Consider the following 19,567-nt stretch of genomic DNA (forward strand, 5'->3'; position numbering starts at 1 on the left):
GACAGCGTGCTGCAGCTGGAAACAAGGCGGATGACTGCAGTGAGAGTGAACCAAAACAGACAAGTTACCGCCCTGAAACCAAAGCAATGAGCTGAGAGAGGTCACATGATCATTCTTATCAGTATGAGCAACTTTAACATTTTTTGAAAAACTGATTAATGCAACTTTAATATGTTGTATTCTCGAATTATATTTAAAAAAAATGGACTATTTGTGTCAATTTGTTGGCTACGAATATTGATCAAATGACTACACATGTAGAAGTGCATGGAGCAGTGATTAGGATTGTTAGATAGTTAGCTGAATGAGAAAACACATAGATTGCTTGTGTTATGAGGTTATCTGAGATTAACCTGGGTGTCCACCTCTGTGTGTGTCAAACAAGGCTGAGAAACTGATTTCAAATGTGCATGTTTTCAGAATATACAGGTATGTTGCATATTTACATTTCATTTAGAAATATACAAATAGTACAATAACACAGACAGCCACTGATACACACAATCCATTTTAATTGGCTCCTTCAACTAAAATTAGCCAACATTGTTTATTTGACATAACAGCTCAATAATGTACAGTGTGTTGAAAGCAAATGAAGTGAAAGTAAAGGGGAGATCATGATTGGAGGCAGTTTGTTGGGTGTGCTTTTCACTGCCCTCTTCTGGGAATATCTTTTAGTGATAATCCACCAGTCTGTACTTGTAGGAAAATTACAGTGTACTGCTGAAGAATAATATAAAATTTTGCTTGTAAAGCTGCATTGGTTTTCTAATAACCTTAATAGTAGTTTTGGACTAGCACCACTCACCCAATCAAGCATACGCAAACCCTGTGGACAGCAGCCAAACACTTCTTCTCCTACAAATAATAAGTAACAGTGTTATCATTCTAAATATGTCAATATCTCAGCCAAAAGTGAATTCCATTCCCTCTGAACATGGATAAAATACAAAGGAGTTAAAATGAGAGTCACTGCAGCAAATCATTTATCAAGCCCCAGACAGATTAGATGTACTGTAGTATGGTCTTTGATTACACAATAGCAGTTAGGTCATATGGACTGATTTTGTGCCTGCTTGAATGTGTTGTCTACTCCTTCATTGCATATGCGTGTTCACAAAACAGAGAACTACAGACTCCACTGTGTGTCTTCCACTTCTGATGTTTTGTATGTAATGATTTGAGTAAAACAAAACTTTAGGATAATGGGAAATACTTTATCTTGGCCAAGAGGGTTTCTTGATTGTCGGGCCTGAGGTTTCATATAAATAGCACTGGAAACTTTCCAGCAAGAATGGAAAAAGTGGTCAGGGCTCTAGGCAACTGGTTTCATTGTGCTTTTTTTTTTTTTTTTAACCCTTTGGAGTATGGGGCTAAGACAGATCAAACAGAAGACAAAGTATGCAGAGGAAGGAAAGCAAGAGATGTGCATCATATTTTGAAGAAAAATAGTTTTTGTTTCCACATAAAACTTTTTTCCAAATTAGATGAACACACCACCTATTTATAGCATCATGTATGGAAAACAAACTCAAGTGGCAATCCACACGACTGGAGGCCTTAAAGCTGCCATGAAACCGAGCCTGCCTAACTTGCAAAGTGAGCTCGGACTGGGCATAGAGTTCTAAACAAGATGAATTCCCAACCTCTCAGAGGCACACAAAAGAAAAAAACGTGAGGGGAAGGAGGGGGGAGTAACAAATTAAATCCAGCTAAATTGTTTTTCCATAGCCAGTGGGCTTGGCAAAGAACTCTCACACACACAAGATGTAAGATAAGTTGTAGAGAAGACAACCAGAAACAGTGTGGCTTCAGATGTAAGAGAATGCCTGGAATTTAACCCACTTTCCCATGTCTGACTGACACCACGCCCACTCCTACTGCCCTGCCCTGCAGCTCAGGGTGTCCACGCAAGAACACACAAACAGCCATGTTGGTTTGAAATACTCAGGTGATTCCATAGATAGACAAACCTTGAACATCTGCCCTGCTCATTATGCTCAACGCTCCCTGTTCTCATCCTATTACAGTTTTATTGCAGTCCTCTCAGATGTTTGGTACAGTACATCAATAATCCGAGCCCCCCCCCCCCACTCTACTTCCTCCTCTTCCTGTAAAACCTGTCTGGCATTGGGATCACAATGCAGTCATTGCAGAGGAGAGCTGCAGTTCTAGCCCAGTTTGGAGCGGCACTAAGGCTAGCTAGGTAGCAGACGTATTTGGGTCATGTCTTCCCTTTCCGAGAGCTCCCTCGTCCGGGCTACAGCAGCTCCTCTCCCTCTCTTGCCGCTCTCCACCACAACATGGAGAAACCTCAGCTCAGCACCATTGGAGAGAGAGAGAAAGAAAGAGGGAGGTATTATATGGTATGGTTGGCTAGGAATAGCTTGCTTGAACTAAAAAAAAGCTCAGGAGCTAAAGTTGGGACAGTATAGACAGGCCAGGTGGTGATGCTGAAAGTAGAAATAAGGACAAGCATCCGTGCTTTTGCATCACATAAAACAAGCAGAATAAAGTGTGGAAAAACACACAAATGCAGCATGGGTCACTTTTTCTATTGATGTCTTTATAAAATGACAACAAAATGTACATTCAGATCCGTCAGGTGACAGCAGGACGGTGCAATAATCAAAAACAGTTTATGTATTTTTGTGAAGCCAAAGTCTGCCCAGCCACACTGGTGCCTTTGTCCACTGACAGTGAAGCACAGCTGGCTCCTCTCCATAGAGGTAAAGTACAGGTAATTGAGACAAACGGACTCATAGTCACTAAGCTGAAGTTACTCGATCCAAGACTTCAAAATCAACAACAGCTGAAGCCAGTACTATGGCACTATCTCTCCCTGCAGTCAAAACATGTGGTGCGCACAGGTAACATTTTAAGATTTAAAGACCAACTGAAATCACAATTAGTCATTAGTTGTTGCAGTCATATCTTTTTATTGCTGAAAGGAAAAACAGCAGTCTGTGAGAATCAAAACATCTCCTTTAGCCTCAAGAGTGGGCAGGTTTGATATTTGGATATTTGTTAGTTAGCTAATTTAGCAAGCTAAGGTGTGACACAAGATATGTGTCCATGTTTGGAGGTGGGCTGCTGTTTAAATTAAATTTAATGTTTTGCTAGGTGTAGTTATAAAATATAAATTTCTCCTGTTTGCCCAGTGACAGCATAGGGCATCTAATTTAAAGAGCAGACCTGTGTGCTGGAGTAATTTCAGTTGAACCTAATCTTTTAAAGTAGACTTAACACATGTAACAATGTCCAGCATGATGTGTAGCTGTTTCAATCAGTATGGGAAGGCTGTTACCTTATCACTGTCCTGATGTTCTTTTGCTGTTCTACAGGCCAAGGACTTGGAGCTGAGCTATGCTTCAGGGTCAGTGTCTCTAAACAGAGATTAAGTGGGAACAGCAGGCTGAGAGTGAGACAGGTAGGGAGAGTCTGAAGAGAAAGACAGAGAGAGACAGAGACAGATGGCAGTAGAAACATGGACTGAAGGGCAGTGGGAAAAAGACAGAGTAGGAGAGCACAGAAAGTTACTTTGTCACATAATGTAGCGCTGCTGATGTCTATCCAAAAACACCCACATTCCCTTTCTATGCACCCTTCTTCAGTCTCTTATATCCTCTTTGCTACTTTGTTTACACCTAGCCACGCCTATCTGATTCTGAAGAAGAGAGGCCAAGGACACCAGCAAGGGGACGATGTTCTGCAACAGGCCGAAAGAATCCTGCTGATTTCCAAACAGGAAGGAGGACAGTCCACCATCAGGTGTAAGTCACTGAGGGTTACGGCCTTCCTGAGGAAACTGGGTTCACCATCATGTCCCCAGTATGACAACTGCATGAGAAAAAACAGAATAGAGTCATTTTGGTCTCTGGTTCTTGTCATTTGTGTTATCATTAGTCAATAATGACCAAGAAAAAGGATTTAAAAGTTTAAAGCATAACTTTTTCTGAACGACTGCTACTTACAGTAACTAATGTTAGTTAATGAATTCAAGTTTTTTCTGAAGTTACAACTTCTCACTTTAAAGCTGCATTTTTTGACTTTTGGGCCAACAGAGGGCAGCAGAGCAGGCCAAAAATACTTTCACCTCTATTAAGTGATTTAATATGTTAGCAAACTGAATGCTATTTATACCAGGCACTGAAATCATGAGAATTCTCTTAGGCTTATCAGCACAAGTGACACAGATGCATTGCTAAATACTAAAAATACACATTACACATCCACTTCAAGGACAGGTTACCCTTATACAGACCTATTTTAGGTGAACAGAGACAGATTCAGTGAAACAAAATGACAAAAGTTGTAACTGGAATCAGCATTTTACTGGCAGATCTTATTAGCAGATCTGCACAAAGAATGTGACTGTAGGCTTTATTAAATATAAAAAGGCACTATGAAAGCAGCTACATAAAACTTTAAAATTGAAGTTACATCTACTCTCTGAATACATCTCTGAGTTTGGAATAGGTGATTTGCAAACAATTAGAAAAGCAATTTTCAATGTGGGTTGGAAATTGCTCACAGCTGCCTGACAAGCAGCAGAAACCTTCGTGTAAGCTGTTTATATCAAAATGAGAACATTGCAGACGGGAAGGAAGGAAGACCAGAAGAGATAATGGAGGACTGTCACAAATTACTCATTCAGAGGAAAGTGCACAAAGCTCATGTTTAAGTCATGCAAAGCAAACCTCAGAAACACCAATTCCCCCTTTGAAATATGCAGTGACAAAGCCAAGCAAGCAAGCCCCGTGTCTGACTTCTCTCTTACATCCAAATTTCCCTCTTCCGTCTCTCGTCCCACCACAGCGGACGCATTTGCAGAAGTGCTGCGTGTGCACTCCCCTGCTGCACACCCAGAGATGAAAAACCAAATAACTCTCAAGACTTATCAGGCTTTTTTTTTTTTTTTGGCTTATTCTTCCTTCTCATTCCCCCCTTTCTCCCATCTCCCTCGCTCTGGCTCTCTGTCAGACAAAAAGGCCTTATGTAACAAGGTGCTGAATCTTCCATGTCTTGGGGCACATATTTACCCAACATGCACTTGAGGATTACAGTGCAGGGCCCCCTGCTGCAGAAGAGTTTGGGATAGGACTACAAGCTTACAAAGTCCCACAAGGGATGGAGTGTGTGTGTGTATGTAGAGAGTTACAAAGCAGACAAAGCAGTACCAAACAGGACAAAAACAATACAACAGATGTTTTGTAATGGTGTGAAACATGTTTCTATCTGTATATAACTAACTATAGTCGTCTTTGAGAACAGAGAAGCATTAAGTATGGACGCTGTGCAGTTACAGTGCCAGTTTGACGTATCCGTTAACGTGCGTGCCTGCCAGAAAGTTCACACCGGGAGAGGAGCTGTGCCACAGGAGCTAGCAGCAGCAGCCTCAGCAGGGAGAGCAGAAGGGACATGGAGGGAGCTGACTCAATGCCTCCCCGTCTCTATTCTCCCAGAACTCAACTGTTTTTGCACTAGTAAACAAATACTGAAGGCAAATAAGAGCAACCCCAACCTCCTCCTCCTCCCCCTTTTTCTCATCCCCGCAATATGAGCCACAGAATGAGAAACAAACAGGTCTGTCTCTCATGAGTGTTGCCGAGTTTCACCACAATGTCAACAATAACAAAGAAAGCAGGCACAGACAGGAAAAGGAGACGTGGAAAACAGAGATGTTGAGGCTCTGTAGCTGCTTCACACTGCACATTTAAAGCTGCCATATTGTACATGACACAATACACTAGTACAATTAATGGAAGAGAACTAGTTTTGGGGGCAAATGTATTTGTTAACAGTGCAAAAGTGGTGCCAAAAAAACACAGCTGTAGATTTTCAAAACTTTTTTTTTTTTTTTTACCACGTGCTCACGTGTCTCAGGGTTTCTCACATATAGCATATATAAAGCATTTTGCCGGAATACGGCAATCAAAAATTTATAGAAACTGATGGTGTGATGATGATGTGATTTTCTGAGGGTTTTTGAATGTGAATGAGAACAGATCTGGCATAAGAAAAACAATTCACATTATCTTGTGCTTTATTAAAGTTGCACTAGTCTCTACGAGCTCTCTGAAGTGTAGCCCATTGTTTTGGTTTTAAGGCCAACAACAGCTGTTTTGGTTCTCTCATCAACCTCTAGCAGTACCTAGCTAGTAAAAAAGCCCTGATAAGACCACTGTACACCACATAACCAGCACCAAACAACAGACAGATAAAGTTAGCAAGGTGGCCACGAAAGAGCCAAATATTTCCCTCAGGAGTTGTGAAGACCAAAACAGAGTTAGAAGGTGTGTGATTATAGGACTTAGGTTCATCAGGCCAGAAACACAACTCCAAATGAATGAATGAATCTACTGGATGTGAACATAGACAACTGTTTAATCACATTAGTTAGTCAAATCTCTTTGTTTAGGTCACAATATGTCAATCTTGTGGTTTCCTTTTGTTGCACTGCCCCCAAGAGGCAAAAAATCAATTAATGCAACTCTGATGACTGTTAACCTGAACTTTATTGATATATTACATTAAATAATATAAAATACCAAAAAGTACATAACAAATATAGCGCACTTAAGGCAACTTTAAGATGAATACATCTTTCCTTTTGTGAAAGAAATTACAGCTTGCTTAAGAAGGGGAAATGGTAAGTGCATGAAATATCTTGTTTCTTTCCATGAGTGTTACTGCTTTCAAACTTGAGCGATGCTACAAGAGCAACAGCTATTAGGTCTGACCTATGAAAACTGCTGCTGTTATTTCTATGGAAAACATAACATACAATTTTGAATCACCATTAACCTGCATGTCTTTGGACTGTAGGAGGAAGATAAATAAAGACAACTTCATTTACAGTTGCACAAAAAATAAGCTCAAGTTAAAGTAAGATTATGTGACTACTTTGTCTTAAAATAACAGCTTTAGAATCATTTTGATGGTACACCAACTTGTAATAGGGTGAATGGTGTGTCAGGGATCATGAGGAATATACACTGTTCAGCCATGTTTCAGTTCAGTGAGTGGAACCAGGCAGTAGGAGCTCTGGTCAAGCAATTGATAGGCTTTGTTTTCTGGACATGAAAACCACTCAACCGCTTGGATTTGAAGTCCAACAGAATTAATTACCACACATAACTGCAGAGGCTGCTGTTTCTCAACTAAAGTTAGCCTACATTTTGTTGCTTTAAGATGAACCTTTACAACATGGTGAATGATTCAAGGTTTCTAATTGTAGTCTCTAAGACAAGCCTCAGGTTTACTGAATTAAAGACACTTGTGATATTTTAAGGACCTGTAGTCTGGTATTCTGTGCTGCAAGTGACTGCATGTGTTTGTGTGTTTTTGTGTGTCTCTTATGCTCCCTCACCCTGCTAACCTAGGGCTCCCTCTCTGAGGATACGTCACCCTCTGCTCCACTACTGGCATTCGGATCCTGTCGGGAACGTAGGGCGCCCTTCTCCCTGCCCGACTCTGAGGGGCCCTTGGAGCGCGTCTTCTCTTTCCTCTGCTGCTGCTTCTCCTGCTTAGACAGCTGAGGAAAACACAAGAAACATGAAAGCCTGGGTCATAAATAAATTCTTTAACATACAGTTCCATTCATGTTGCCTTAACATGTACATTTCTAATGTACAATTACGTCAAAGGAGATGACACACGTAATGAATAGAAAAGCTTGGATTCTACCTCAAAATTGCCCTGAAGAATATTTAGGTGCCTCTAGAGGGAAAAACAGATGAAGGAAAAATCCATACACGTGACTGACACCAAAGTGCTCCACCTCTACATTCAACTTGCCTTGTCTATTTCTTCGTAATCAAGTGTTTTTTCCCAGAAAACATGCCTGAGCTTGATGCATCCAGCTGTGATTCTTATGTGTCATCTCTGCAAAATAGTGCGCCTAGAAAGAAGCCTCTTCTCTTTAATTCTGAGCAGCAAGCTGAAATTTACCACTAATATTTTAGATAGACAAAACATTTTTTGCTGTATAACTTAATTTTCAGCTCCACCAAAATATCTGAGAAATATAACTTACATCACCACTGACTTTAAATTAACATATTGTAGAGTAGTCAATTTGCATTATAGGAAGTACAGAACCTAGTTCCTGATTCATTCTAGGAAGGAAAAGTATATCCCAGCCTCTGCTGCTTTAGTTTTGACCATTCATTTTTAAATCTGTCTCTTCCAAGTGCCCAAAACTTTGTGGAAGTACAACACTAAATAACTGTGGTGTCATTTCAAAAATTCACTCTAAATTTGTAGGAACAAAATTATTTTACTCACAATAAAGAAAATTAAAGAAATGTTGATGATCTTGAAGGCACTGAGACCTATTTCCTCAATTAGCTTCTTGCTAAGAGCAGTGGCGTTGGACTAGGGTTGCTAGAAAGTTTCCGGTAACTTTCTGGAAACTTTCCATGGGAAATTAAGATGGGGAATTTTGGAAATTTTCCAGGTTGGAAACATAAAATATTTTATGATTGATGCTGGATAAATGAATACAAACAGAGGAGATGAACAGATGAACTCTCCTCAGTCAGTTGCTAAATCAAACTAAAACCTGTGGTCTTAAATGAACAGAAAACTGGCAGAAGCTAGAAGAAACAGCATGACAGCTGAGCTAGCACCATGATAGCTAGCCTCTTAAATTGTCATTGAAATTGTGTTAGCTTGCTAACTTTTAGCATCTCTGTTTTACCGGCTAGCTAGCACAGAAAAAACATTTTCTTATATCTTATATCTATTTCTTATATTATTTTTTTTTGCTCGTTAAACTTTAATACCATAAATCAAATATATTGAGCCCAGTAATATGATCCAAACTGACTTGACTGGATGTAGTCTGTGGGCTCAGATGCAGTAGTATTGCTGTAGTGAGCAGGATTCTAGAAATGATTTGTGCATGTGATGGAGGAATGACCAGTGCATGGGAGAAATTCAACTGAATTTGCATTAAATCTGGTTGTTTTAACCAAGATTTGCTTGTTTTTCCAACTACATTTAAGTTCACTGTTATAGGCTTGCAATTTTTCAAATTTCCAGTTTATTTACATTAATTCCTATTAATTCTCATATATTCCTGTTAATTCCCATGGAAAGTTTCCAACTTTGAAAATTTGCAGAATTTTGCAAACCTAGGTTGGACACAAACCCAAAATTTCCTCCTAACATTTTTGTTTATTTCACTAAGAGATATCTGTGTCTGTTCTGTTTTCTCTAAACTCTTCTCACTGGTTTGAAGTGGGCTGGGCTCAGCTGGAAAACCTGGACGTCACAAACATGCTTGTAAAGCACACACTATTAAAGCAAAACACTATTTTTGAGAGTTAAACTCTTAATAAATACCACAATAGAAAACCAAACTAACCTTAATTGCTGCCTCTTTAATCATTAATATTTCTTTTTTTTCCCAGGGGCTTTAAGACTTGAATAATTACACATGTGTGACACTCACACATTATGTACGAGTCTTTGCTTTTTCTTTAACTTGTAAAATAAGAAAAAAAACTGGGGCTGGGTGATAAAATAATAACAATAATCATCGCAATGTAAAAGATGTTGCAATAAAAAATGACAATATAATTTTTCTCAATAAAAATATAACAAATGGCCAATAAATGTTTGATATAATTAATTTCCATGCTTAAATCGCATGCACAGAAATTGCAAATTCTCAGGAACAGAGGTGTGCCTTGTGTAACTTAGGTTTTAGATTAGCTAGGTTCAGTTTTATCATTATAATTTTTTTGAAAGTTCTGCCTCAGATTTGTGAAATATTCTGCTGTTTGGCAAATGACTGTCATCCTAAAGAAAAGTTTAAAACCACAACTGACCACCTGGTTTCTTGAACAGCAAAAATCTGCCTAAATAGTCAAAAGAAATAATAATCTGACATTTATTGTGCTAACTATCAATATCGAGTGACATGAACATTTTTATTGTGATAACATTTTTGGCCATATTGCCCAGTCCTATTAAAAAACATGTCAATCTATATCCTGTTGGCTCAGAGGGCTGAGGCACTCAGCATGAACATGCTGCATCATGACTTGCAGATCATGACCTTTACAGTGTGTTCAGCATTCACCCAAAGGTCCCAACATGAATGTAAATTAGTATATTTAATTAAACAAAGGAGGAGGAACATCAGCGCCAGAGACCAACACTCCACATCTGACTTCTCTTTGTGAAAACGCAGACCACTTCTATTCTCTCCTCATTTGGAGCTATTCTGGGTTGTCATATGATCCCTTCAATGAGTCTGTTGTTGTGACTGCATGCACTGCCTCTCACACACTCCAAAATAGCCCTTCACAATGGCACTCAGCACGACTAGTCACTACGCAAATCAAACCCACTACTCCTTCTTTTCTCATTGTATTCTTCACGGTTTATGAAACACCACAACAGTAATGAAGAGGTGGGTATGCTACCCGTCATCTGAAAAAGGCCTGTAAACACAGATGCTAAAACTTTTATGGCTGCAGAGGAAATATTTATGAACTAAATGTCATCTTAAAAATCCAAAGCACTGCATAAGACATTACATTATTCAGAAAGCACAAAATAAAATTCAGCGTTATTCCCATTTGAACCCATTAACATGCTGTAGTATCAAACCAGGCCTGCTGTCTTTGTTGATGATATAACATCTGGTACATAAAAACCAGAGGGAACACATGCATTCAACATATGCATATAAAATGGACACAGAGGAAACATAAGCAATCAGTATTTCCAACCCTAATGTTAAAGCTACACTCAACCCCAAAACTCTGAATTACAACCCAATAGAATCTTGATCCAACATGATCAAACATTACATAATTTCTGTGTATGTTGGGTTTCAGCCCAGAGCCCAAAACAAAATGCACAGTCAGGTGAACAAACAGAAAAACTTAGGACCCCTCTGCTATCGACCCAAGCCGTTGAGCGTCCCAAAGAGAACATCCAAACAGGATGATTTTCATTCCTCTGGATAACACCATTGTTTGCTGGCCGCTTGACCCTGCAGTGGACTAAATCCCTGATTCATGGAAAGAAAGGAACAGTGTCTCTTGGCCGTTGCTTCATTTTCCCCCCTGTGCCAAGCTTAGCCTATTGGCTGGCCTTTTATCCCTCATGTTCAGGCTTGGCTTTGGCTCCTTGGCCCCCACAGGAAAACATCCCAAACAGACAAGATTAAAATTCTGAGGACTACTTAATATCCCTCAATTTGGGCAAGTGAGCCAAGCCCACAAAGGGGAGAGCAGCCAAGGCCCTAGCCTAAGCGTAAGGATGTTGGCTTGTTTCCACTGCAGTGACCAGAATTGATTGAGGAAGATGGATATATGAACTTCCTTCAAATAGCTGGAATAAGAGGCTGAGAGAAGTGTATCCCTGATACTGAGAGGCAGTGTTTAATATCTCCATGACTAACCTTCTGATGTGAACAGCTTTAGTCAATGCTACTGAAAGCCATTTATAGTTGTTTAGTCAGATAGATATCTAGGGCTGCAACTTGCCATTACTGTGGTTTGGTTTTATTTATAAAAACAATAAACACATAACAGACACTCAGTTTATGAAAAAGAAAGCCACAAACAAGACACATTTTCATTATTGATGAATCCACTGGTTCTCAAACTGGGGGGAGAAGAGCCATTACGGGGGGAGATATATGGAGTGTAACTGAACAATATTAATTATAGCAGATCTTTATATTAATTGCTGCAACAACATCATCATTAATGTTATTGGTTCCATCTGTGCCTTTCCTGCTATGACAAGTCAAAATGTCTGCTACCAGCGGCTTGCTATGAGGGCCTATTAATCTGATTCATGTGGCAAAAACAAAAACAAGTGGTCTGATACCAGGAGAGTTATCAAGATTCATGTTCACAGCTTTAACAGGAGAGCTTTGTGCAATTTTCAATTATTTATGTTATATATATATTGTAATACAATAATTGGCTCAACGTATGGCAGCGTCAGTCTACTTCTTCAGTCCAGACTGAAGTATCTCAACAACCATTAAATAGACTACCATGGAATCTGGTTCAGGCATTCACTGTCCCCAGAGGATGAAGCCTACTGACAAAATGAAAATTTCTCACTTATTTTGGTTTTGAAACTGATGACATTACCATCAGTCTCTGTGAGAGCTAATTAGAAAACTTTAGCATGATAAGATGCTAAACTAAGATGGTAAACCGGTAAAAATTATGACCTGTGTTACCTGCAAAACATCAGCATTGTAACAGTGACCATGCTGACATTAGCATTTAGTTAGTGGCTCTGTAAGGCTGCATTTCGGCTGTCACCCTAATCTTGTGAAATAATCTATCATTTATTACATAAGATAAAATAAGTATAAAGTCATCAAGAGTTGATGCTCTGGAAATGTTTTGGATTTAAAATACTGAAGTTTGATACTCAACCTAAGATGACATCAAACAACTCATCTGCTAATCACAGAGGTATCCTTTCCCCTAAAAGAATGGAGCATGTGGAAACTTGTCAAGCAGTTGCCTCTAAGCATGTACTTCGAATCCTTAGCACACAATATCAAAATAAAAAGCAGTCCATTTAAATTGAGGTAGCCTGATTTGATTTGTTAAATCCTGGATTTATGAGGCGTACAGAATGGTATATCACAGTGAAGAGGAGACAATATAAGCGTGCTGAGAGCAGGCCTGGTCAGCTCACACAGGGACAGGTACCACAGAGGGTGAGCATAGAGTGGCAACAGCGAGCTCCACAAAGCCTGTGCATGTGGGGCTGTGCCGATCATCTGTAGCCCACACATAACACCGCACACGCAGAGGCACACTTGACAAACCAAACTGGGGGGACTGCAGCTTTGCCATGGGGGTGACTGAGTGAAAATACAGTGAATCAGTCCTGCTCCACAAGGCGATGGAAGAGGTGACAATGGCGGACGTCAGACTTGGCAAGGATGTGACTTTTGCACTCTGGGTGTTCTTTTTTGTCTAAATTTCCATATAAGACTAGTACAAGTAACTAATAATCCTTTCAGTATTAAGCTTGTAGTAGTTTGCCTTCAATACTATGGTGTACGTACATTAAGAGGCAATGTGATTACTAATACACAATAGCCCAGATCACACACTACATCATTTAATGCTTACTGTAGTTGCAACGACTTTTTTATAGGCTACATTTTAAATTCCTGTTGTATCATTTACTCATTCCTTAAATATTACACAGATGAGGTCAGCATTAGTGTAAAATGAATATCAATTTAAAAAATGTTGTCTGTGGACAAATCATGTTACTGAGTCATTATTATAATTTTTTTCTTAAAACTGTGCACTGTATGTAACATGAGAAACAGAAGAGCAGATATCACCACCTAGTGGTGCAAATAGGAATGATATGGGTCCTTGAAAAGTGCAATGACACATCATACATTAATTAGTTGTATTTTTTAGATGCAGTGGCAGAATAAATGAGAACCAATTTTTACATTTGTAGCAACATTAGGCATCAGCCTGACGTCAGCCTGGCACCTATGATCAGACTATCACACACTGATAGAAAAAGACATGGATGTGTTCCCAGAACTGCACCGAGGTAAAAGTACAGTCACTGAGAATTACAACCTGAACCCCCATCCTCTCCTCTGCCTTCCCAACATTCTGCGATAAGAAGCAGATACAGAACTTTTCCTCCCAAGCCAGGGTCAAAGGTCAAATGGCCCATTCAGAAGAAACAATTCTAATGGACCACGTTTCATATGGGACTTAAGAATAAACACTCACACTTTGTCTCTGCATTCAACATTCAACTGTTACTTTATAAACAAAGTAACCTGAAAAGGAACTATGCAGATCGGACTCTCTCAGATCCACAGACCTAACTAGGTCCTGTCTCCTCCATTTATTTACCTTTCTCTGCACCAGAGATCTGCTCGTAAATTACGTCACATTCCAGGATAATCTTTCACACAATCCTCTAATGTTTGAAACTATATGAAATCATTGTCTGACCATTTTGTAAAGACACCGTTTAACACCATTTTATTGATCAAATGCTTATAAGTAATTCGGCGAAATTCAGAATTTTCTACAGTATTGCTAAGATAATAATATGAGGAATTAATTCAAACATCTGCCATGGAACCATATTACCATCTATTGACCATGTCTAAGCTTAACTAAAGAGGTTAGACATGATGTTTTTCAGGTATTGGAATCAAATGATAATTCTTCATGTCTTGTAATGCCACTCATTTATTACTAATGATGACCACAATTTATTCTTTTGCAGTTAATCAGCTTAATTGTCTTAAGATTTAAGTAATGTGTTTTGATTCATGTTTGTATTAATGTATTGTTAATGTATTAGTGCCACCAAGTTATATCTCACCTTGTACAATGTCTTAACTGATCATGGTGGAAGGTGAATATGTGATATGTGCAAGTATTCCAGATTAATAATTTAGAGTTTATTAGATCACATTTCGCTTTAACTGAGACAAAGAAAATGAGGACAATGAACCATGATTGGCTGAGACCACCTCACTCCGCCTGTAAACCTGATGCTACTCAAGAGAATAAAAACTCTGGTGTGTAAAAGACAATGCCTTTGGTTGAAATCAGCTCCAAGCTACACAGCCACTCGCCATCGCACTTTCTTTTTCTCTGTTCCTTTGTTCTCTTAGGGTTAGGGTTAGGGTTAGGGTTAGTCGTCTGGCTGACACCAGCCTCCTCTAAAGTTATCCAGAAAACGTTAAGTAGGCTACATGAGAGCTTATTTTTCCTCAATCCACGAGAGAGGCCCGCAGATTACACGACCGCCTGCAGAGAAACCTGCAAGAAACTAAGTTTGCAGAGACAGAAAGTCTGCGCATGAACTCAACTAAAGCTGAACCGCTGAGACACCGGCAGAATCTGTCACCGTGTTAACCAGAGACATGGCCTCCAGGAGAATCCACCTGGATCCTGCGTTTCCATGGTCACCACCACATCCTCAGCCGCTTGGATTCCAGCCAAGTCTGCAGCTGCCACAACTCGCAGTAGGCCGGTCTTAACATTCTGCTCGTGACAGGGTTGATGATAAAATAAGTAAACTCTACATTCTGCTATCAATAGACATCTCCAAATTCAGTACAAATAGATTATAGTTAGAGACTGAACGATTTGCTTCCACCAGATCACTCTGCTCATTTTACCTGCTGTTAGTTCACCATGCTAGTTTGATCATCCTTTATTTTCATTTCACATGTTTCACTCTATATCTATATTCACTTTAGTAATCAATAAATTGTAGATACACTTGTAGACCCAGCAGTTTTGTGTGTTTCTATGCAATGGTGAGCCGGATCCCTGGATCGAGAAATCACGATCTTAGATATCAGACTGATTCAAATTTACGGTTTAATGCAGAATATTGATATCAAAATGAATATAACCAATTTCTGTCCCAAAATGGACGGAGTGTAAATTGGATTTTCCAATGATTATTTTGTGCATTTATGCAGCACATTTGACATTTCTGCTTTAAAATATCTCAGTAAAATGTGCCTTTGATAAAATAATCTTAACTAAAGGTCCATTTACAAGCCATTTTTTGTGAGCTTTCAATTGCATCTGGCAACTGAGCCAGTCGATAAACAGACTCTACCTGATGATGTATGGTTTAAAGCCCAAGACAGAGCTTGACCTTGTGCCAAGATCCAAGATTTTTTTTTTGTCAAACTACTTGAAACTTCATGCTCAACAACATACCTGTTTGGGGTCTGTGGGACCAGCAGGTGAGGACAGTTCAATGGTAACAGGTCCATCATTTTGTATGTGGATCTGCATGTAGGCTCCAAACTTCCCATCTAGAAACACAAAATAAAACACAAGGGCAGTTTGCAAGTCGTTGAGAAACTTCAAGACATCACACAAGCCCATGTTTTATCTAATACCATCACTGCCACAGTTTACTCTATTTAAATAGGCCAGCACATCCCAAATGACATCACATTCTAATATTGACAGGCAGTAAAAACCAGTGGAATTTGTTGGCCATTAGCAGTTGATGTTTGGTTAAGATGTAGGATAACATGGAGCCTTGAGACATTGGGGACAAAAGATGAAGGGACTGTAAGAGGAGAGGAAGTTTCAACTTAAATGTTCTCCTTTCTTCCACTGGGTCCGTGAGATTAATGACACCATCTGCACAATGAAGCCATGGGCCGCTGTGGAAAAGCGCCGCATCATCATATTTCCTCTCTGGAGGGGAGGTGGGGGGGCTAATTAGGAAGCCTTATGCCTCCCTTGCTGGGACAAGGTGTTCTCCGCACCTGTTCCCTGGTGGGCTGACCCAATTCACTGCCACCGTCACTGCCACCGCGTCACAGCACGGATAATCCACACCTCCCACCCCCTAAACTGCCATAACCCTACACTGAGAAGGGAATACAGGCAATTAAACAGCAGGAGGGACAGGGTACTGGTCCAAACTTATAAATGAGTGGTGATAATGGTGACCCTCGACACTTTTGTTCTTAATTAGCTTGGAAACAAGTAGCTGTGTTTTCTAGCTATGCTATCCTGTAAACTCCTGGGATTCTGCCCAAAATGACTTTTTGTTTTTCCACTCTTCTCACAATCCCCCTTTAAATTCTTAATGTTTTTCAACACTGACTTCACAAAATCCACCATCTTCTCAGATATAAACAATGGTTAACAGCTATTTTATATCTGACCCTGGTGTGACAACATATGTGTACGCATAAAATGACGTATGTGCTCATGCACTCAGTTTTCTCTTAATTAGGAATACCTAGCTAAAACAAATGCAGTCTAATATAACAATCCAGCAATAAATCCTACTCTCATAAAGTTTTCAGTCTTTGTTGACACTGTGTTAAAGAGCTGTTGGATCCGCTGTATGATCCTCTCAGAGGACATAGTTCGTGATGCTGGTGAACTGTATTGCATTAGGCGCTGGACAAGTGTTCCTATTATTTTGTCCACCCCATTCAAATCAGTGAGGGTAGGCTAAATAATGGACACACATCTCTGTGTAATTCAATGCATTTCAACAGCACCACAACTTGCAGGCTCCACAATGATCCTACAGTTGAATCAACACCTCTTTAACACAGTTTCAACAAAAACTGAAAATTACTTCTGATTTACAGCAGGACTGTTGTATTAGACTGCATTCGTTTTAGCTAGGTGTTCCTAATAACCTGACAAGTGAGTGTATACAATAGGCCATAAACAACAAAATGGGAAACTCTTTTCAAAATAGTCTAACATAAAAACAGCATGTTATGTGAGATTGTGAAGGAGGGCAGAGAAGATGGTAGTTATTGCTTCACCCACCTTTGATAAGCTCTGGCTTGTGGGCACTCCTCATGTTCTCCAGGATGCTGTTGTAGAAGGGCTGGGCCAGCTCTGCAGGCATGGCTGAGTGGAAGTCTGGCTTGTTGCCCTTCAGTATGCACTGCAGGGTGAACTGGCTCACGCACAGTACCTCCAAGTCCCGGTCCACGACACTTTTGCTCCACGCTCGCCCATTCTCGTCTTCAAACAGCCGCAGGTTCAGGATCTTGCGTACTCTGACAAAATGAGGATTTTAGCAGTGTAGAATAAGCCTGCTGAGTCTGAGCTGCAGTCAATCATCCACTCTGTCTGTCTATACTAAGACTGTGAGAATTACTCTGTTCAGTCTGGTCAATATTGGCAGAGAACTTATCGGTGGGACCACACTGGATTTACACCATTAATCTGTTGAATACAATTCTCCAGGCAAGCAAGGATTTCTTTTCATGCCAGGCAGGCCAATATGAAACTAAACTTTGACTAAAATAATGCATTTTTTACACTTTAGTGGCTTTGGTCAAAGTTACAATATTTTTGTCTGGTACTGTCATATGTAGAAATACTTTAGATCTTAGCAACTAATGATGTTTATTTTACTATTTTGCAGATAGTTTTCAAATGTATGGTACACATGTATGTCACTAGCTCCAAGTCATTTCAGTGCAGCAAGAAAATCCAACATCAAGTGTAAATTCATTCTAGTTGAACTCTAGGAACATTACTAAATATTAATGTAATCTTTATGGTCACTATGATCAATTATAAAGATTGTGGTGATAAGATTTTTGTACTATGCAGAAATTAATGGAACTAAATAGTTGCTTAAAATGGAATACCAAAAAAAATGACATTTTTTTCTGACAAATGTGTAGACAACTATTTCAAATCTAGTCAGGGTGTTGAATCTGGTGCAACACACTCACATGTAGTCAGCATCCCTCTGGGTGTCTTCCACAGATATACCCAGCAGTACACACAGTCCTCGTCCTATTGAACTGATCTGCTCCTCTCCCACTGCAGGAAAACAGAGATGATGAGTGATGAACTGCTGCTGCTGTCATTCCGTGACAAGCAGCCCAGACTGACAGGTGACAGACTGAATGACATCATAGTGTGTGTAGGACAGAAGCCGGCAAGACTATCATTCAGCTGTCACGAGCACTCACATACAGGGGACACGTTCAGTATTTGTGCGGTGAAAATGCCTTTACTGACTTCCCTCCGAGCAGAAGCAGACAGCCAGCAGTGCTCTGCACCCCAGTCAGAGACACGCCTGGCTATTTCTGACGCCTCGTTCACGTTGCTGGGTGTGCTAATGCTAACCCGGCTAGGTTAGCTAATATGCATGGTCAGCGAGGTTGATAAATTGAAGCTGTTAGCCTCGGTTGACGGACATTACGGAATGCCTCAAAGCGTGGAAGTTTCACTCAATTCAAAACAGCCGCTTACCTGTCACACTCGCCTTGGTGACCCTCTGAATTATAGCTTTCATTGTTTTGGTTTTGTTGGGGAGCGCGCTCTCACAACTTCCTGGGAATCACAGCGATGACAGAGCATTGTCGCCCTCCAGCGGCCGCAACACGCAGCACACATCCTCTGCTTCTTCCGGGAGGCTGCTGGATAATCACTGCCTTTCTAGCAAGCCATTCAGACCCATGTAACTGAAAGCAACTGAGTACATTTACCACAGTAGTACAATTCTGAAGTACCTATACTTTCTACTTTTAACTCTCTGCTAATTACTGCAACTACTTTTTCAAGGTTAATATTGTATTGTTTGCAACACTACATTTATATGACAGCCATTGCAACATAAATACATATACAATGTGTTGTTATACAGTACAGCACATCCAACAACAGTATATAGCTGTAATTAGCATCAACCTGTTTAAGAATGTAAATGCTCTTTGCATCTTAATGCATGTATAATGATTATTTAGTACAATATATATTAAGCATAATGTCACTTTTAACTTGAACTTTTGCTCATATTATGCACATACTTTGATTTATGTGTTTTTGTTTGTTTTGTTTTGATTTTATTTCAGTATTACTCTTTCCACCACTGAATCTTTGTTATAGGTTGTTGTTGATGTGACCTGAATGAGAGTGTGAATTACAATAAACCACAGATTTGGCAGTACCCAGGTATGGCATGGATGGATAGTCCTTAGACTGGGTCACCAGAAAAACACAAACAAGAGTCATTCAACAGCCTGTAAAAATATCTAGCT

The 19,567-nt window shown here is 39.8% G+C and overlaps 1 protein-coding gene across 2 annotated transcripts; it reads right to left on the reverse strand.

Annotated features, from left to right (window-relative positions):
• Window positions 1-504: 504 nt before the first annotated feature.
• On the reverse strand, window positions 505-18,910 carry LOC108880123 (D-aminoacyl-tRNA deacylase 1). 2 transcript variants are annotated; one of them, XM_018671563.2, is made up of 6 exons: window positions 18,780-18,910; window positions 18,254-18,344; window positions 17,331-17,566; window positions 15,738-15,835; window positions 7,382-7,537; window positions 505-3,840 (listed from the first exon to the last, which is right to left on the reverse strand). In XM_018671563.2, exons 1-5 carry the CDS (start codon window positions 18,820-18,822, stop codon window positions 7,382-7,384), a joined length of 624 nt encoding a protein of 207 aa, XP_018527079.1. In that variant the 5' UTR covers window positions 18,823-18,910; the 3' UTR covers window positions 505-3,840. The 2 variants fall into 2 exon arrangements, with proteins under 2 accessions (XP_018527079.1, XP_018527078.1); XM_018671562.2 differs by having other exon boundaries at window positions 7,373-7,537.
• Window positions 18,911-19,567: the final 657 nt, after the last annotated feature.

The sequence above is a fragment of the Lates calcarifer genome, unplaced genomic scaffold (assembly GCF_001640805.2).
Source record: "Lates calcarifer isolate ASB-BC8 unplaced genomic scaffold, TLL_Latcal_v3 _unitig_844_quiver_1300, whole genome shotgun sequence".
NCBI classification, from domain to species: domain Eukaryota; kingdom Metazoa; phylum Chordata; class Actinopteri; family Centropomidae; genus Lates; species Lates calcarifer.

What these genes read in the sequence shown, in the direction of transcription:
- LOC108880123 (XM_018671563.2), bottom strand. Translation starts at nt 18,822, where the DNA reads ATGAAAGCTATAATTCAGAGGGTCACCAAGGCGAGTGTGACAG. An exon ending in CAAGCCAGAGCTTATCAAAG is followed by an intron (nt 15,836 to 17,330) that starts GTGGGTGAAGCA and finishes TTGTGTTTCTAG; the next exon opens with ATGGGAAGTTTGGAGCCTAC. An exon ending in GTCCCACAGACCCCAAACAG is followed by an intron (nt 7,538 to 15,737) that starts GTATGTTGTTGA and finishes TGTTTTCCTCAG; the next exon opens with CTGTCTAAGCAGGAGAAGCA.